The sequence below is a fragment of the Drosophila persimilis genome, unplaced genomic scaffold, assembly GCF_003286085.1.
Source record: "Drosophila persimilis strain 14011-0111.01,24,50 unplaced genomic scaffold, DperRS2 tig00000002-arrow-pilon, whole genome shotgun sequence".
NCBI classification, from domain to species: Eukaryota; Metazoa; Arthropoda; class Insecta; order Diptera; family Drosophilidae; genus Drosophila; species Drosophila persimilis.
The window spans coordinates 13,627,373-13,647,112 of NW_020825289.1; the positions used below are offsets into that span (position 1 = coordinate 13,627,373).

The 19,740-nt window shown below is 45.3% G+C and overlaps 3 protein-coding genes across 4 annotated transcripts; 2 read left to right on the plus strand and 1 right to left on the minus strand.

The window, feature by feature from the left end:
- The first annotated feature begins 13,481 nt into the window (after window positions 1-13,481).
- Window positions 13,482-14,205, plus strand: LOC6592287 (leptin receptor gene-related protein). The gene is made up of 3 exons (XM_002018370.2): window positions 13,482-13,561; window positions 13,620-13,875; window positions 13,946-14,205. Exons 1-3 carry the CDS (start codon window positions 13,497-13,499, stop codon window positions 14,051-14,053), a joined length of 429 nt encoding a protein of 142 aa, XP_002018406.2. The 5' UTR covers window positions 13,482-13,496; the 3' UTR covers window positions 14,054-14,205.
- An 897-nt stretch (window positions 14,206-15,102) lies between these two features.
- On the plus strand, window positions 15,103-18,373 carry LOC6592286. Its single transcript, XM_002018369.2, has 4 exons — window positions 15,103-15,418; window positions 15,482-15,595; window positions 15,655-18,070; window positions 18,121-18,373. Exons 1-4 carry the CDS (start codon window positions 15,129-15,131, stop codon window positions 18,253-18,255), a joined length of 2,955 nt encoding a protein of 984 aa, XP_002018405.2. The 5' UTR covers window positions 15,103-15,128; the 3' UTR covers window positions 18,256-18,373.
- LOC6592285 (cyclic AMP-dependent transcription factor ATF-2) lies at window positions 18,307-19,639 on the minus strand. 2 transcript variants are annotated; one of them, XM_002018368.2, is made up of 2 exons: window positions 18,588-19,639; window positions 18,307-18,530 (listed from the first exon to the last, which is right to left on the minus strand). In XM_002018368.2, the coding sequence occupies exons 1-2, from the start codon at window positions 19,615-19,617 to the stop codon at window positions 18,421-18,423; spliced, it is 1,140 nt and encodes a 379-aa protein (XP_002018404.1). In that variant the 5' UTR covers window positions 19,618-19,639; the 3' UTR covers window positions 18,307-18,420. The 2 variants fall into 2 exon arrangements, with proteins under 2 accessions (XP_002018404.1, XP_026841864.1); XM_026986063.1 differs by lacking the exon at window positions 18,307-18,530 and having other exon boundaries at window positions 18,848-18,994; window positions 19,051-19,639.
- Window positions 19,640-19,740: the final 101 nt, after the last annotated feature.

Consider the following 19,740-nt stretch of genomic DNA (forward strand, 5'->3'; position numbering starts at 1 on the left):
CCCTCTGTCCGCCAATAAAACCACGGCCCAGCTTAGTTAGTGGCTCCAGAAAAGTTCAAAGAGAGTTGAGGGGTGTCCAAGCCGGATATAGCGCACTTTTGGTATTTAAATATTACATTTTAATTACTATTATGGGCCTTTCTACAATATAAATCCCATATCTAAATGCAGATTGATTCACTTGCTTCTCAGAAGTGTCAAATGTTATTCTTTAGATATGGATCTAACAAATATTCTTTGGGCCTTGAGGTTTTTAAGCGTAGGCTGATCCTAGCTTAATGTAATAATATAAGTTAGTTTCACAAACAAAAAACTAAGCATGGAGATATGGATGTGATCAGCACTGCAGAAGACATGAACTAATGAGCATCATAGCCTTCTTCTATGGCCCATGGTCATACACAGAAGAGGCCACTCCTCTCATCTTATCCCAGTTCTGCTTCGGGGCACTGTGGATGGATAAAACTAGCTCTAGAAGCAGAAACAGACACAGAAACTGAAACCGAAACCTGTCGTGAGGAACAACTCATCAAGCAGACACTCAATAAAAATGTCAGTAGTTGTTATTGTTATTGTTATAGCTATTATTATTATTATTTGTTGTATTCCAAATGCATTACAATGTTATGTAGTCGGGTACATACATTCATATGTGTACACACTTACATACATACATATATAAATAGTACCCGCATGCTGGTTATTTTTTATCGCCTGAGTGTTGGCGTTGATTTGCGGACTGACTTGGGTCGTGTCCGTTGCTCTGGCTCTCTGGCTGTTGTTGTTTTTTTGGTTTTTGTTTTTGCCAGTTGGGGGACTTTGCATGAGTCATGTCGAGATGTCGTGAGTTATTTTTTACATTTGCCAAAGGAGCTCCAAGCCCAAGCCCCCAACCAGGCAACGTGCATACATACGTGCATACATACATACACATGTATAGCATGTACATATGTGTGGTTGTTGTAGTTGTAGTTCGTTATCTTGGCACGAAACGTGGCTCTGACTCTGGCTCTGGGTCTGTCTCTGTCTCTGACTCTGGCTCTGACTCTGGCTCTGTTCGGGGTCTGTCGCTGTCGATGCCAATTGCAATGTGAAATGTTGCCTCACAAAATGCCGCGCGTCAATATGCAAAATACATGCCACGAGAATCCACGGCAAACGGCAAATGGCGACGGCAAAGGCAACGGCAACGGCAACGGCAACGGCAACTGCAACTGCTTCAAAGGCAAATTGAATTGCAACCTCAGGGCACTGGATAGAAGGAAATGAGTCGGCCAACCGGGCCAAAGAGTTCTTGGCCGGTTATACTCGTAGTTAGCCAACCGAAAGTGAAAAATAAAGTAGTGGGAGTTTGGCTAGAAGGCGGCCCGGGATGGGGAAGCCGTACCCAAAGATAGAGGCACGATTCCGTGTGATTTCTTTCCTAGAGCGTTTGCGGCATTCGTAAAATGCAACGCCATCTAGCAGCTCTTAACCCTCCCAAAGCCAAGGCTCAGGAAGCCCCCTTACTATATTTACCTCATATAGTATGCCAAACATCAATTGGGAAATTTTGCAAAAAAAAGAGCTCAAAGCCCCGCTATAAAATGGAAATTTTTATTTTATAAAACTCCAATGAAATCTCTGAATCTCTCTAGTTGTGTTATAGAGGAAACGTTCACTTGAGATCTATCCTTATCCTATCCTTAAAACCTTAAAATGCCAGAAAAAGATATTCAAATCTGTGTCTAGCGGGTTAAATTCTCTGAGGTCTCTCCTGTCTCTGTCTGTGAGTTTTCTTGAGTTTTCCAACACCCCGTTGATCATGATCCACCGCTTAGCGCCAAATCACCGAAAATACGAGTATCGACAACACAAATCAAAGTCCATAATTAGCCCGATGCAAAGCGGATTGAATCGATTGAATCGCCTCAGATGGATCCAACGGATCGGATCGGATCGGATCGGATTGGATTGGATGCGATTGGATCGGTCTGTGTCGTGATGTGATTTACTTCGTGTCCAGGCCCTGGCACTGTGCACGCAGTGGCAGTGCGGCCCAAGATGGGGGAAGGAATCTGCGATGGAGGGCAGCCGTTTGGGCCATGCCCAAATTAAAGTGTCTGCAGACCGCAAAACGTCCATCACAGTCGCAGTGGAAGAAAGGGCAGGCCAAGAGCGAGCAGAGAGCAGGCAGTGAGCAGGCAACAACAAGAAACAAGCCAATAAAATTGTCATGCATTGACAAATAACATGGCCAGCAAAGCTTAGAAAAATAGACAGCCCATAGGGGAGAAACAGAGAGGGGCACAGAGGCAGAAAGATGCGAACGAAGAACCTCCGAGCCAGGTCCAACCCGAACAAAGCCAAAGTGTTTCCAGCAAAGAAAACGAAGTCAAGGGGAAAAATGGCGTTTGCCGCAGCCAAAAAGGCAACAGCAACAACGTCTAAAATGTTTCCAATACCCTTACTAAGAGTCTTTTTGTTTTGGTGGGCTTCAGATGCAACAGGAATACCAGAGATCGAGTCCCCCCACTACATAAAGCTCGCACTAGAAAATCAGTAAATAAAACCAACACGACCGAAAATGTCTTAATCATATTATGTCCTATAATCACTAATGAATCTGCAAGAGTATCTGAAGCTTCGGCACCAGAAGCGAATCTTCCTCGCTTGATTTTTTTCTGTGTTCCTCTTCTGCTTTTGGCCAGAGTCAGAGTCTCGGTCTTGGGCCGGCTTTGAGTCTGAGTCTGGGCTGCATTGCGGCTCCCACGCCTTCAAAATACAATATGTTAACAAACACGCTGCCAAGTGGCTGACAGCTTGCCGGCAGTGGGGGTGTGCAGTGCTGGAGGAGGGGACGCTGAAGATTTCTTGTGAAACACAGCAACAACAACTGCATTGCAGCCATGCCAAAGATGGAGGCGAGCTTCGTTTCTTTTTTTATATTTTTTGGTCTTCAAGGGCCCCCCGCAGCCAACCAAGGCGCGCATAATAACCCCGGCCAAAACGTGCGCAGATTTCCAGCAGACGATAAAGCACAACAAGGGGCAGGCACAGGCACAGGCACAGGCACAGGCATACGGCACGGAGCGGGGGAGAGCGGAGCGGAGAGGGAAAATAAGATGAAAAATAAGCAGGACAGGACCAGATCGGATCCATGGCTGCCATGGGTCCATGGCTTTGGCAGCCATTTTGCTGCCGTGGCCCTCAACCGATGGCTGTGCAGCTGCAACAGCCACAAGAGCAGCAACAACAGCGAGTTGCATGCAAAGCAACAGAAAAGCAACAGCAGCCTCAGCCAATTTGAAGTTTCTTTTTTTTTCAAGAACACAAAGACAGATAGATAGACAGACGGACAGATACATGGCTGTTGTATGGAGAAGTATACGTATCTGTCAGATGGATTTGCCGCATCTGCATTCTGTCTTGTCTCGGTCTGCCTCCTCGCATCGATCAATGTTTGTCTTAAGGTCTGGCCTCGACTATCTCTGCGAAATACTCGTGCTTCAAGTTGTCTCTGGGACGACTTCCTCCGGCATCCATTCGCCTGACATTGAGAGACACCGACACCGACACCTTTCGACTTTTCAGCTTGAACTTTGACTGCTGCAACAAGGGTCTTTCCTGGGTACTACTACACAGGGGAACCACGTGAAATGGTCAAATCTGGTTGGATCTGGCAAATGCAGCCTACTTTAAATGATAGAACACGTCCGAATCCTAGACACAAATAATTACTCTGCCGTAGTCAATGAACTAAATAGAGTGAGGGATCAGATTTCATGGTTATGGTGCGATTACAATTACAAGGTATATCTCGGCTTCTACCAGGTGTCGACCGGTGCAAGAAAAGGTACCCAGTACTCAAAGAGTATAGGGATACAGATAATAGTTTCGTTTGTATACATATAGATATATTCTTGATCAGCATCAATATTCGAGCTGATATAGCTGTCCTGTTCGACGCCTAATTAGTAGAGACTTCATACAAGAGCTAGAAACCCTACATTTTGTGTCTCCTGAGATACTCTTTGAATATCAAGCTAAAGCAAGTGTCTTTCCCCAAACCCTCAAAAGGCGATCATCTTTGGCATCCAGAGGTAACCAAAACGCAGAACTATAGAGAATGGACACATCTACCAGATTCTCCCTCTACTAATGCAAAAGGACAATGTGGAAAAGGTAACTTGAAGTATGAGAACAGACAAACATTAGGGGATTCGGAAGAACACGTAGAGTCAGAGAGGCACTATTGCTTTTCTTCTTTGTGAATGTTGCTCCCCTTATATTTTTTCGTTTTTTATAGAAGTAAATCATTTTCTATTCCTTCAATCGACACTCAGTCAAATTAAGTATCTCAAAGATGCAAAATGCGAAATGCGAACTGGTAAATGACAAACTCTGGCTAATGATGATGTCCTCCCGTTAGTTTAAAGTTGCACATACAGCTGCTGCCTTTGATGTTCGAACTGCCACCAAATGCTGCACCCAACTGCGTGCAAACTCAACCTGTATCTATTAGCAGGGGCCGCAACTATTACTTAATAGCCGATGACCACGTATCCTGGGCAGGGGTCTGCTCATGGGCTTGTGTATGGGAGTTGGGCATGGGCTTGGGACGAGCCGCGCCGCGCCGCGCCCCTCCGCGTCGCGTAGCTCCTTTTGGCCATATGCGAAATGCGTGTAATTAGCTGAAGCATTTCAAATTGCAAACTGCAAGAGCGGCCACTGCCACGCTGCAACTGCAACTGCAACTGCAACACCAGCAGCAACAACATCAACCAGATTGCATTTGCTCGTATAATTTCCGCTGCGGCCTGGCGTGGCTCGGTGCGGTTTAGTGTGGTTTTGTGTGCTGTGCACTTTAACTTTAAGTTTCAGCTTTTTGCATCTAATGATCAGTCTCTCTCTCTAATGCCCATACATACATATGTGTATGTATGTATGGATACATATGTACGTACTCGCATAGTCTTGGCTCGGACTGGAAACTAGTTGGCCCGATACATCAATTAAATTTGCATTTTAATTTGACGTTTCGTTTTGTTTGGCCCGGCCTGGTGCGGAGCTTATGATTTATATGGGAGCGGGAATGGAACAAAAAGCAGTTGATCTTGTCGCGGGGTTAGCCTAACGATCAAGCGATCCAGCGATCCAGCGATCAGCCGATCTCGACCGATATCCGAGCGAGCAGCTTGTTTAACTAGTAAATCTATGGGTTTTCTCTCGATCCGAGTCAATGGAGCAGCTGCACTGCCATGAGCTGTCAGCGTTTCCGCTCCACGTTGGAGAGTGCGAGATTTGGTGCGGGCCTGGCGCCCGCCATCTGACAGGCGGGGGACGGGGGGTACCGTACAGGTACAAGTACTCGGGCCTGGTTTGGGGTCACAGACGCATGCAATTTGAGCCGCGGCAGGCATAAATTGTTGCATGTTAAAAGGAAGTTAGCCCACAGCCCATAAACATTTGCTCGCCAAAACAGAAAGGCTGGTACAAAAAACACAAAAAACTTCCAGCAGAAACCACAAAATGAAGGCGCGCAAAGACGTTTATATAACGGGTTAGCTGGGCCACCCAACCCCACCGTGCCCTCCAACCCAAAAAACAGGCAGTCAGTCAGCCAACCGACGAAGCATACAGCCAGTCGACCGCAGACAGGTCCCGAAAACACCTAACGCCGCCCACACATCACCAGAGATGAGCAGCATTTTGGAAAAATTGCAATATGATAACCAGAGCCCGACTCGATCCCTGAAGATATAAGAAAACTGTTTATCTACTGAGAAGTCGGACAGATGGTAAGTCCTTTAATATACCAGTATCTACAAGCTACTCACTCAATAATATCATATTCAATTCATTGAAGTTCACCGAATAACAGCTAAATTTCAACCATATAATTATTTGTTTGAAGATCGTCTGCGTAGCTTGAAATGTACAGTGTAAAAACACATTTCAAAGAAATAATTACAAAGAATGATCAATGCATCTATGCATGTGTGAAGCACATCCCAATCAGAAGCCAAACCCAACTATACCCCGCTGCATTTACTCATCACTGACAGCCCTTGGCCCTGCCCATGCCTATGCCCCCTGCCATTGCACACAACATTACACCGGTCTCCACTCGTCACCCGCCCTGGCAAGGGACATGCATCTCTGTCAAAATGCAAGGCGCGAATTGTAAATTTGCAAATGCCGGAAACGCAAATTTTCCAAACTTGTTACCCGGCTGAACCACCACAGCACCACAGCGCCATAGCACTAGCCCATAGTCAGCCCCCCAAAACAACCACAACAACAACAAAAACAACAACAGATGCAACCGAAGTTTTGGCCAAATATCTAGCCACGAAGAGAGAGAGACAGACAGACGGCTGATAAAAAGAGAAGTTAAATTAGAAATTGGCCCAGGCCCGAGGCAAACTGCGTTGGCGGTGGCGTTGGCGTTGGCGTTGCAAGTCGGCATAGAACTTTGCATTACAATTGGCTGGCAATTTCTGTGATGGGCTCCTGGCACGCAATGGACTCCCTGGACTGCCAGGGACTCACACCATCCACATGCCCAGGCCGTCCGAAAAGCTGCCGAAAAGAAGGAGACAGAGGATAGGAAAAGCGTACGGATCCGACGGATGCATAAATTTTGGCTGCCTAAAAAGAATCGCAACAATTAAAATGCTAAATCTAAACTTGACGCTTGGCAGCGATCAGCAGGGCTGAGCCGGTCTGAGCGGGGCTGACCTATCATTAGAGCTGGCAAATGATGCACTACATCCGCCAGGGAGTTCACCAATAATTCTTAACCCCCAGTCAAGTCAAGCCGAGCCAAACCAATCATTAGGCATACGCACGAAGACGACCCCTGCCCTGATCCGGGCAGACGCATATATCACATGTGACGCGGAAGAAGAAGGAAGAAGGAAGAAGGAGGTATGGCGGGGATCGTATCGTACGGAGCGCACTGACTGACTGCGAAATTCCAGCACGTATCAATCTGAAAATGGTGAAAAATGTGCCCAGCCGATCTGCAACCTTTTGCATACTCACTGTATCTGTATCTGTATCTACATCTTCCTACTCGTACGTGTATCTGTATCTGTTTCTGTATCTGCATCGATTTTATGGCCCGTTCTCAGTCATAAATCAGTTATCCTAGGGCCCCGGGCCTGTTGTGCATATTCATGAGTTTGATTGAACTTATAAATCAGAGCCGAAACCCATCGGATGTGAATATTCCACCGGAGCTGGGGTTTCTGATGGAGCAGGGGCTAGGACTTGGGCTGGGGCTTGGGAAGAGCGGGTCCCTGGCCAGATGCCTGCGTCACCTGCTCTCTGACCCAACGGTTGTGCCAGAAAACTTAATTAATTTGACACATATCAAGGGTCGCTGGCGTTGCTATTCTAGACCCTCTGGTTTTTGCCTGTTTTTGCGTTACCATCGAAAGAAATGCGCTAATGAAGCAAGCTGAGAAATGTGTGTTTTGGCCTTTGTGGTTTTCGGTTTTCGGTTTTCGGTTTTCAGCTTTTCGGTTTGTTGTCGGCGCTTTTCGCGAGAGACCGCCAAAAAGTCGCCAAGGCATAATTAATCATGCACCAACATTCTTCTGGGCTTAGAGTTCCGCTGTGTTACCTTTTTTCCACTGGCCAGGTTAACTGAACTAAAACGCAGTTACCCCGTCTCCGAGCTGAGCGCAAAAACAAAAGCAGAATGGCCATAGCTAGGAGTGATATTAACATATCATTATGATAGCCATTAGCACTTTTAATTGATGAGTTTTTGCTGCCGTTCTTCTCTTCACTTCACTTCTCTTCAGACAGTCCATTCCTCCGGAGCTGCCGCTCCATCACTGCACTGTTGCCAATCATTTGTCAATGGCCCGGCCCGGCTCAAAAGACAGGGCCCGACGGACCGACGGATGGCTGAAGATGGCCGCAGGTCGTGAATACCGAAACTCTCAATAGGGAATTGAGAACTGGAAATTAAGAATGGGAAATGGGAATTTGGCTCTTTTTCGAATCCGCAAAGGTCAGCTGGGGCTGGGGGGGAAACAGTGAATGGGTTCAATGTGAATGTGAATGTGAATGTGAATGTGATGGAGTTGTCTAGATCTCGCATCGTATCACGTATCTCGAACGAACAGTTTGTTTCAAAACAGTAAGACTGCTTCCAATTGAGACCAATAATCCATAGATCCCTTTGATCAAGGAAAATCTTTAATCGCTTAGAGTGTATGACATATGACATTTGGTCACTGCTGCCTTACAGTTTCGAAACGCGTTGTATATGGAAAGTTTTTGAACGGACCCACCAAGACGCTGTTCTTTATTTGATATCAAAAGACTTCAGATTGCAAAATACTGAAATTGATATCTTTTTTCTCCTGTTCTGTTCCGCATCTATTCGATCCGGCATTGGTTGGTGTTAGTATCTCCGACTTGAGAGGGACTGTAGTTCTTTGAGCATATCCGAATTCATTGATGAATGTTGGCAAGAGTCTTGGGCTAATGGATTCGCTCGGCTCCGCTCAGACAGAATTCATTATGATTTCCTGAGCGCATCAATTAGTGAATGAGGGTGAAAATAGTATTGAACAATTAACTGATTTGGCACCTTTCCCCTAATGAGAATGTTCGAATAGCCAATACATTTGACGGCTTCCATTCCTTTGGACATTTGATGAATCACATTTGCTGTGGCATGTGGCATGCCGCATGTTGCATGTGGAGTTGGATTCCTGAAATTCCTTTGAAGTTGCTGCGGAACATGCAATTAAACAAATGTCTAGAGCAGAGTACCGTTAGGGGTGCTCTCCTAGCGAATCCGGGCAGAAAAAACTCCACCGAAAAAATGCCCCAGAGCTGAAGACCGTGGTTGGGAGCCCAGTCCCTCTTCAAAGGGTTTCCTTTTGGCTTTTTAAGCCAAACACGCCTTCTAAGTTCTTTGGGGGCTCTGCGGCCTGGCACATGTTGGACACAAGCCTTGTGGTCGGCAGCCGCAGCCCCGCCTCCAGACGCCAATTATGCGGAGAGCGAGCCCCAGCTCAAGGATGCAGGACAGGACAGGAGAGCGCCGGACAGGACAGGATGTGTGTGCTAGAAGCCGTCGGCGGCAGCCCAAAATACAGAAAAATCTAAAGAGCTATACAGCAAAAGCGAAAGTTTGCCTAAGACTTGGTCTGGACTTGGGCCAGCGACAACTGCCCGGCGGCCTTAACGGAAATGGAAATTATCAGAGCGGCCAGAAGGAGGCTGCTCGAAGGGGGCCGTTGGGGGGATCAGGCCTGGCGAGGCAGAGAGGCAGAGAGCCAGCGAGGCAATTAGGCAGCGCCTCTTGGACGTGAGCATTAAATTTTGAGCCGAAAGTGGCAGATACATCAAAAGTGAACGCAATCCATCATCTTGCGAATCACGGCGTGATGAGAGCAGCGCCGACAAGTCCCCCCCCCCCATCCACTGTCCCCATCCAGAGATCCATCCTTTATGTTGATGACCAAAGAGAGCTGTCTGGAGCTGGCGCGTTCGCAGCACGAGCTAAAAGACTTCAAATGCAGCAACCGTTAGATAATCCGCCTGGAGTGGGCACCGAGGCCTGGTCAAGGTCGTAATTAATTGGATTCAGATACAGAATCTTTCTGGTGCCGCCTGATCTACTTCTGAGACACCACAATCGAAGCGGCGAAGGGCAATTAAAACAATTACTAGTACCTGGGTCTTGAACTGGGACGGCAACTGCGACTGGAACTGCGAATGGGACTCTGTCTGGTTCGGTTCGGTTCTTCTGATTCAACTGTCTGAGATGGCTTTTCGCTGGAACCGCACGCCCATTAGCGACAATCAATCTCGGCCACGCTGCAACGGCTATGATAACATAAAAAAAGAACCTACATAAAAACGTTTTCTGCGCATGTTTTGGTTTTATATTTTGCCGCGATTTGTAGTTTATTTTGTTCCCCTCTTGGTTTTTTATTATTTACGAATGCCACTTGCCAGATAACCCATAATTATGAAATTATTATTGGAGCGCCAAGCATTGGCTTGGCCCGGCAGCCCCAGCCGAAATGCATATACAAATGTATCTGTATCTTTTGCGCCAAATTCTGTGTGCCGTCGGAAAAGCAGAAATCATTCGGTTGCGGCACAGGAAGTTTTGTTCACCCTCGGGCCATGGAAGTGGCATACAACAAACACAACTCCAAAAAATGTTGCATGATCACCTTTCGATTTTCATATTCGATGATAAAATTGAGATACCAAGTGAAAATAAATAAAATTTAGTTGGTCGTTTACCTCTCTTGTTAAAGTCCTCCCTCGAGAGGGCCCGAAATGAGGCAGTAGCCATAATTTATATGCAAAACTGCCGCTGGGGCAGTGGCAGGGGCAGTGGCAGTGGCAAATGGCAAACAAACAAAATGTTCTGTCCAAAATGCAACAGAGAAAAGTTAAACAAATGTTGGGCGTTCTTGAAACCAACTGGACTGGGGGAATTTTTGAATATTTATGAAACGCTAAGGGGGATCCACCGTCATCAGTCCCGGCGATCAGCACCATCCTGTGTCCTGTAGACTCCTAGCATGTGCCGTTATGCGAGGAATGATGGTCTCTTCTGAAGCCTCGTACGAAGGCGGTCAACCTATTGGCCAGTTGGTCATTTGTACAGTCTGTTCATTAACAAAGATTGATCTACGAGAATGCCTCCTCTTCTGCCATATCTTCCGTATCTATGGTGGATGATGCTGCAAATGTTGCAGAGCAAATGACTAACTGAACCGAACTAGACTCGTATCGGCAGAGGTTTGCTTTTGACAGACCGATCCAATCCGCTTAAGCCTAACCACAAAAAAAAGGGGCAACAGACAATAAGAAAAATGGCGATTCAGCAGCAGGACGTAGGGGTGCAGCAGGAGGGGCAGGATACTTTGAATGCGAGCAAGAGAGAGATGTTCATCGGAACGCATGTTCTTTGAAAATTGCCCATAATTATGCGAACGAACTTCAAACTGATTGTTTCTACCGGCAGCATCACCCAGACCCAGACCCAGACCCAGACTAAGACCCAAGTCCAAACCCAGTCCCAGTCCCAGTCCCAATCCCAGTCACAGCCATGGACCATTGAAGAGCAGCCTCCGCTCCGTCCGAAAAACGCGCGTCTGTTGCATGCAACTTGGATGAGACCGACGACCATGGCTATGTGGAATAGCCCGTTTGGCTGCAGTGAAAGAGAATGACTGTAATTACGCATCACTTTTTCTTAATTTTCATGCTGTGCATCTTCTTGCTCTTCCTTCTCCACTCGACTGCTGGATGAGGATGGGAGTCGGAGACGGAATCGGAGTCGGGTTCCACCATCTTGTCGCCTGGGAAGTGAAGTTGTGAACGATTTGAACACTGAACTTGACCCACAAGACGAGTTTGCGGCTTTTTGTGGGGCCGAGTTTTAGAAAATTGCCCGTTGCGTGCATGTTTCCCAAAATGCGACCGACTCGAAAACATTTTGCGTGTTTTCTGCTGTCTGCTATCTGTTTTCTGTTGTGTGTCTGCTGCTTCCCGCAATGAGAAATCTAATTTAAAAGATACCAAATTTTAAATTATGGGGTTTTCTTGACTGCCAAAAATGTTTTCGTTGTTTTCTCCCCTCCACACATATGATGATTGCTTCTACGTGCGGGAAAGACTCCGAGGCACTTGGGACGGTGGATGCCATGCGGCAGCGTCCGATACGATACGCAATTTTGAGGCGGAAATACTGAATGTCAAAAGCTGTTGGGATAGAGAGAGGTTACATAACACGCAATTCTGGGGTCCAAAACTTCGGCTAAGATCGGAGACCGATTTTGGATAATTCTCAATTTATTTTCTCAGCCGAGATCGAAACTTAAACGTGAAGCCTTGGTGGGCAAATGCAGATGATACTCCCGTAGCAGGTAGGTTTCTTTGAATATTTGTTCGCTCAGAAACTCGCACAGAGATATCTTAAATATTCAAACTTGGCTCCAAATTTCATAGCAGCCAGCCTTTAACACACACACTTTGGATTTTAAGTGCTCTAACTATCGATACTTCTATCGAAGAAGTGCCATCACATCCTATTTGTTTGACCTTTTTTGCTAAAACCTTTTTTTACGCAAAATCCACTAAAAGCAATGTGCTAAATGTTCTATATAGATGGTAATATTCGACGGAAGATCAAAAACTAGGAATATTTCAAGTATTTTTTGGTATTTTTCAAAAAGGACAAAATAATCGTCGATAACAGCATCGATAAATCTAATGAAATCTAAAAACATCGATGTTTGAGAAAAAACATCGATGATTCACAGTCAAACAATTTCTATTTGGCGCTCAAGTTTGGTGGGACTTTTTTGGGATTTTCTCTGGGATTTTTCCTCGCCACAATGTCCTTTTTCCCCTCAACAATGTCCCTTACGGCGCATTCAATACTCACTTACGTTTTCCTACGTGTATGCTGCTGGCAACATTCAATTTGTATGGGCCAGACTCATGTGCCGTGAAATCGAGCAGCATTGTTCCACAACATTGCGCGGATTGAGCAACATTTTGCATACCCTGGGAAATGGGAAATGTTATAGAACTGAGAAAATGTTTATCATCTAATGCACCAATAAAGGCCAAAACTAGTCAGTTTCTGTTTTAAATGTATTTCAACGATATTTTGAAGGTTTTGGTCTTCTTGCAGAAACCAGAATGGGTATCGGGATCGAGATATATTTAGAAGACCCTAATCATATGTCCAAAACATAACAATCTGAGATCATTTCTATATTAATTACGTTTTAAAACAGCTTGGAAAAACAGTTCCTTCATATATATCAACGAAATAGGGTATACCTGTGCCCAAACTCCGGTTGACGTGACATTTCACACTCACTTACGTTGCCACTGTTTTTTTGTTGACCGTTTTTTGCTTAAACCTTGCTTTCTACACTATAAAATAAAAGAGAGTACTTAAAAGTAGTCAATCAGGTAGAAAATGTATTCATCAATGGCCTTAAATTATGTAGGCAGAACTAAGGGTTTTAGTTGGCCGGCATTATTCGACGGAATATCAAAATTGAGCAATATGAACGAATATCCTCTTTCTTTTGTTTTGTTTGACCTATTTCGCTAAAACCATTTTTTTAGACAAGATCCAATAAAAGCATGTATTAAGAATAAACCAGTTAAGTAGAAAATTGATTCATCAATCGTCTAAAACTATGTGGGCATGGCTTAATGTTCTATATAGCTAATAATATTCGGAGGAATATCAAAAACGAGGAATATGTATAATAGAACTTGAATTCGTCAGTATATTTACGGTATATTTTTAAGATGAGTCGGTATATGGTGGTATATTTCTGAGGGTCGGACGGTATATTCTATAACTGAGTCACGGCAACGACAAAGAGAAAAAAAATTATAAACAAAAAACATTACAAACAATGGCTACTTTAAAAGGTAATTAAGCATAGTAAAGACCATGGCCAATAATTCGAAATTCAATTATCTCTCCTTCCATGCGATTTCTGCACGTGACTGCTTTCTTATTGGACGGGCACTGTCTCGGAAAACACAATACAGCGTAAGACTGAGGCACCCACCCCCTGCTGCTTGAACTAACTTTTGATGGTACCTTTCAGGTTGATTATCTGCGCATTTCTCACATGCCTGGGAATGACCTTTCTAATCTTGGCCTGTGCGGTGCCCACACCAAAGATATTCTACCCGTTCTTTGTCCTGCTGTTCTACGCACTGTCGGTACTGCCAGTTTTCATAGCCAAGCGAACAACGCCGGTAAATGAGACAAATCCAAAGACAGAGTTTGCCCTGTTCCTCACGGCTGGTATGGTACTGAGTGCCTTTGCCTTGCCCATCGTTCTAGCCCACTCGGCAGTGGTGAGTAACTGTAACTTACAGTTGCTGAATAGATAAAGGATATTCATATTCCCCATTATCTCCTGGATAGATCACTTGGACAGCGTGCACATTGACATTAATTAGCAATGTTATCAATTATGCGACCATTTTCGGCTATGCCATGCACGATGAGGAACAATATGGAAGCATGTTCTAGGCGGAGGCTGTGAACTAAACGCATTTTACTAGTAAGCACGCATTCTGCACACTTCCTTGCAGACATCAACCAATCTCATATATAACCAAGTGTATTCAACATAACATAAACGGCACTCAAAATAAACAAGTAGTTGAAATTTGGCGTCGAAATTGAGTTGAAGGTAAACGGTACATGTATATGGTATATTTATTTAATTTATATGAAAACAATGAGTTTTCATTCCATAGATTTGTATGGAAAAAATTCTGTATAATGCATAATACTCATGGGGGAAAAAGGATATTAAAAAAATTGATGAAACGTTTGTCATCTTAGGCTGCAATGAATTCAGAAACAAGTCAGTCTCTGCTTGAAAGCTATCTCAACGAAATATTGCAGATTATGGTCTTCTTCCATAGATTGACCAAGAAGACCAAGGTATCGGGATTGAGTTATAAATACATAAGGCATAAGATAACATAATTCTCTGTAAAAGTCATTATTAATAAGGTTTCAAAACAGCATGGAAAATAGAATTTTAGCATTAATTAAAGGAAGTATATATAATATGTACATAGGTTCCATTTAAAAACTATACATTTCTGTCGACCTTCTTTGCTTAAACGTTAAGTAATAAACAATACAATAAAAAAGAGTCATTAAAATTAGAAAATTGATTCATCAATCGAATAAAATTATGAATTTAAGACTGAGGGTGGTATTAAGCTAGTAATTTTCAACCGAATATCAAAATCGAGGAATATGGTTTCCGATCATGGACAGAGAACGATTAACCCATCGTAGACCAGGATGGTATTTAAATACTCCATTGAAAATTATGAAGCTTGAAAAATATCGTGGTTTCCTTTTAAATAAACAGGAAAGATATGATGGATCTAAAAGAATAATTTACAAACTGTTTTAAAAAATTTAAATCAAGTTCAATTTTTTAAATAAAGTGATGCTAAGTGGGTTAAGTTTGTTGTTTGCATCGGTATATTTACGGTATATTTTAAAAATGTTATGGTATATTTGGGTATATTTCTGAGGGACGACGGCGTTCACAGGACGACGTCACTTAATTAATTTTTAAATGAATAGATTCGTATTGGTGAATAAAAATCCAGAGTACAAAGGCCCTACTACTCTGAGAGGACCTAAGTTTTTGGAGAAAAATATGGAGAAGCAACCAAACGAGGACGAAGGCGAAGAGCAAAGCGAAAACGATGAATTTGAGGACGACTTGCAATTGGAAACGAGTAGCCAGGATCTGGATACAGAAGACGAAATGATCCCCTCGAAGCTTAACATTTTGCCGAGCATGCCTTCCGACGATGCTCCAATGCGCAAGTATTCATTCAAACTTAAGCACGATGAATCTGGGTAAGTTATAGATCAACGACATAAATTGAGGGTATAATTTAGTTTTGGTTTTTCCAACTAAAGCAATATTCTCACTGTACATCATACGGTGAAGGAGGATGGCCAGCTACTGCGCATCCAGATTGCAGCATGCTGCTTCAGTGACCAGAGCAATAAATTGGTGGTCATTGACAAGCGGTAAGATCAGGACGAGCTTGAAAAGTATCCCTGGCTATAATGCGATTTTATTTCCTCAGCGGCAACATCTTCGTCTTTGATTTTGTTAGAAAACGCTATTGGCGTCTCAGTATCCGCATGCCCAAGGCAAAGCTGATCCGCCCGTCGCCCCTGCACAGGAACGACTACATTGTGGGCAATAAATTGGGTCAAATTTACACTATCGATGTAGACAACTCGATTGTGTCTACCTGCGGCGAGGTCTGCAGTGGATCCATCGAGGAGCTCAGCTGGAGCAGTAGCCTAAAACGCTCTCGTAAGTACACGACTCTCATGCGCTTTGGACGCGAAGCAGTCTTGGTGAATCTCGAAACACTGCGGGTTTCGCATCAGCTGGAGTTTGACGAGTCGCGCTATACATTGAAATTTGCTGGGTACCTGCCAAACTCGGATCAGTTTCTCACGTGTTTCACCAACGATTCGCTGCACGTTTGGTCTACCCACTCCTTGGGCACCTTGCGGTCAGCCCTGCCCATAAAGGCAAGAGATCGCAGACTGAGGCTGCTGTCCGCTGGAAAATCCGTGCCAGAGATCACTCTGCGTGGCCCTATCGACAGTGATGTTGAGCATGAGCTGGCGTTCGAGTGTCAGGACCACGACTTTGCCGATGGTCTCTTGCTCGGCTATTGCTTCACACCCGATGGCAACAAGCTGTGTTTAAGCACCTTAGATAGCTATTTTCTCATGCTAAGCACGGCTTCCTTTGATCTGGAGAAAATTTACCGGCTGTCTGACTTCGTTCTGAAGACAATGGCTTTCCTTGTGCAGCCCAAGGAGCGAATTTTATTCGGCATAACAGGCAGGAATCAAGCTGTGATGCTAGACTTGGCCCACACGGATCAAAAGTTGATTGTGCAGCGTTCGAATGCGACCAGCTTAAGCTTGAGTCGGGATGGAAAGTTGCTCAGCATCATCTCTAAATGCGGCGAGGTAAATGTGTGGTCCACTTGCAGCCTCTTCAATGCACTGCAGGCCCAGACAAACTGCATCAGCAAACTGAAGTGCACGATCAAACAGCTGCCACCTCTTCCCACCTGCACTGTCAGCGGCTGCATGAACCAAGAGGTGCGACATCTACTTAAGCGCGATCGCCTGAAAGCCATGATCAAGGAATACGGCTGCTACCCGGAGAAATATCGGTTTCTTATATGGACGTCTCTCCTGGAGATTCCTTGCAATGGAAGCCAGTTCCAGTCCCTCATTAAACTGGGTACACCGCAAAATGTCAGAAATCAAGGTAGAAATCTTCAAATCCAGAATGATGCACATAGACGTGGAGTTATAAAAGTTTGGGGCTGTCTTTCCCAGTGGTGCAAAGTTATTGCCTATGCGAACTTTATGCCGCATTTGATCTACCCGTTTGTGAAACAGTTTCCCAAAAACGGCCTGGTGGCCTTTGAAGTTCTTGTGACTCTCATTCTAAACCATTTTCAATTGTGGTTCGAGTTCCATCCCCTGCCCCCATCCAACTATCTGGCCATGTGTGAGAATCTCCTACAGCGCAGCGACGAGATGCTTTGCAAGTACTACAAGTCCCTAGAGGTGACGCCAAAGGAGTATGCCTGGTCTATGCTCAGCAATGCCTTTGCTGAGGTCCTAGAGGAGCAGCAGTGGCTCATTTTATGGGACAATATAGTCACAGAGCAAACCTTTTTCCCAATATTCCTGGTAGTGGCCTACAATCTGATACAGCGAGAGATTATCCTTCGGCTGCCAGACAAGCAGGCCATTGTCGCATTTTTTCACGATCAAAATCCGGTTGATATGTGCAAGCTTCTTTGTAAAGCGCGCAAACTGGCGGCCAAATGTGATCCCACCCTGCATCCTCAGCGCTTTATTCAACGATTTACTCCCATACCCAAGGGCGTATATCCCAAATTCCTGAAGTATCCAAGCGAATGGATTGAGCAGCAAGAGGAACAGACGGATCAGATCATCAAGTCCCACCAGGAAATTGATGCACGCATAAGAGAACTAGAACTGGAGGAGGTCAAGATGATGGAGCGTCTTGAAAACGGGCTCAAGCAGGAGGAGCACGCTCGTCGCGTAAAGAAAATGGAGGAACTCTATGCGCACACCATCCAGCGAGAGCAGGAGCGGCTCACCTGCCAGCGGAAAATGCTGATTACATACCAAATGGAGGTTCGCAAGCGGAAGAGTGAGGTCATCGCAAAGCTGCAAGAGTCCGAGCAGCGACGCAAGGTTATGGAAATGGAGAAGGACATAGACCTTCTTATGCATACCATCGAGCGGGAGAGGCGACGCCACAACCAAGAGATGCAGCTGGCCGAGGACGAGATTCACAACCAGGAAATGGACCTCTTGGCACAGCGCTACATCACTGAGTGCGAGGGTGCTCCTTTGTCCCAGAAGTTCTACGATAATATTCAAAAACTGTCCCAGGAGCGGGACCATCTGCAGAAAAACTTGCGCAAGGTTTGTTCTTCTTATTCCTTCTGTCTGTTTAATTGATCTCTTTCTTCCAGATGACCATGGAAATAGTTCAGCCTGCGGATTCATCATCGCAAATGATATCACCGCTTTTGGCCTTCGAAAACTCCATTACGGAAATCCTGCGGGAGTTCTCAGACATAATAAGCACTGATAGGTCAGGAGCTTGAAAGCAATACTTCTCAGAGGAAAGCGCAATAAGGCCTTATTGTACAAATAAATAATGTCTAAGCTAGAATTATTATCATGGCACCATAGCATACAAATAAATATTTACATAAAATCAAACCCACTGGGATAGGTTGCATCTTAGGGGCAAAGGCATTCTGTGCATGTTACTTTATATCCACACTAGTATTTTGTGCAGACGAAGGCACTAGCATACTGGGGACATTGATGAGCAGGTGAATGCTCGATGGAGGAATTTTTAGTTGATTTGCCACAACTGCAAGAAAAGTCGAGAATTACAAGGGATTTAAGTGGAAAGTATGTCAAATAATACCACCAGCCATGCTGCTGTTGTGCTGATTCAGTTCCTTCTCAAGCCTGGCTATCCTCTCGCGCAGATCCTGATTCTCCTGCTGCAATTGAGCGTTTTGCTTCCGAAGGTCCTTCTGCTCGTTGCGCATCTTGTTCCTGTAGCGGCTGGCAGCCGCTCGACGCCGCTCCATGCAATCCTCGTCCCGATCCGGCTTTGCTCTTACACTTTTTGGCTGTTCAGAGAAGATACGCTTTTGGTTGTTGCTGTGGATAATGGCCTTCAGGCGCTCTTTAATAGGTAACTGCGATGTGGGCGTCAGGCTAGCGCTGCTCGGCTCGGGAGCAGGTGGATTGCTAGACACCAGCAACGGGGCCGGGGTATTGCGCCTTGTGCTGGGCTTGGGAAGTATGAACGGGCGTCCGGATTGCCTGGGAATGGAACTGGTAAGGTGTTTTCCACTAGGGAGTTCTGTTGCCATGGGCACCGTCTGTGCAGGCAGTACCCAAGCAATAACTTGGGGTTGTATCAACTGTATGGGGAGCGGATCTTCAGCGCAGACTGCTGTCGTAGCTGTGGTGGTGTCACTGGCCAGCAGCTGCTCCACATCTATCGAACTACAGCTCTCGCTTCGCATTACCGTTCCAACCGGGACGGGAGGCGGGGCAGTAGTGTGAACCGAAACCGTCTCCAGGGGATAGACTTGTGGCGTGTGCAGGGACTCGCCATCATTCTGTGGAGCTTCTGGACGATTTGGCGTGCCACTCACGTTCTGTTCTGCCGCACGCTGGAATCCAATGTCGAAGGGATTGACATGCTGCAGGTCCTCAAAGAGGCCCACTTCGTCGCAGTTCTTGATGAGGCGCGTGGGTGTGGGCGTTTGATCGGCAGCAAACAGGTTCTCCTTTTGTCCGAAGGACAGATTCAGGGTCATGTCATGCTTGGGCTGTTGCCCGTAGCTCTCGTAGCAGGGCCCATCCTCCCCCGAGGTCTTTGTCTCCAAGTCGGCAAACGAGACGCTGGCCAGGTCCCCGATGCCAGCGGAGTTCTCCATAACGAATAGAAAATGGCCAAACTCACATAAAATTGTTAAAAAAAAAAATAATAATAATAATAAATAGGGACCGCGGACCCTCAGAAATATACCAAAATATACCGTCTCATTTTAAAAATATAC

Bases quoted from the DNA above. Each gene is read 5' to 3' on its own strand.
- LOC6592286 (XM_002018369.2), top strand. From the start codon at position 15,129: ATGAATAGATTCGTATTGGTGAATAAAAATCCAGAGTACAAAGGCCCT. The intron at 15,596-15,654 runs GTAAGATCAGGA...TTATTTCCTCAG, and splicing joins TTGGTGGTCATTGACAAGCG to CGGCAACATCTTCGTCTTTG. The intron at 18,071-18,120 runs GTTTGTTCTTCT...TCTTTCTTCCAG, and splicing joins TGCAGAAAAACTTGCGCAAG to ATGACCATGGAAATAGTTCA.
- LOC6592287 (XM_002018370.2), top strand. From the start codon at position 13,497: ATGCGATTTCTGCACGTGACTGCTTTCTTATTGGACGGGCACTGTCTC. The intron at 13,562-13,619 runs GTAAGACTGAGG...GGTACCTTTCAG, and splicing joins CTCGGAAAACACAATACAGC to GTTGATTATCTGCGCATTTC. The intron at 13,876-13,945 runs GTGAGTAACTGT...TCTCCTGGATAG, and splicing joins TTCTAGCCCACTCGGCAGTG to ATCACTTGGACAGCGTGCAC.
- LOC6592285 (XM_002018368.2), bottom strand. From the start codon at position 19,617: ATGGAGAACTCCGCTGGCATCGGGGACCTGGCCAGCGTCTCGTTTGCC. The intron at 18,531-18,587 runs GTATTATTTGAC...CTTTTCTTGCAG, and splicing joins CAACAGCAGCATGGCTGGTG to TTGTGGCAAATCAACTAAAA.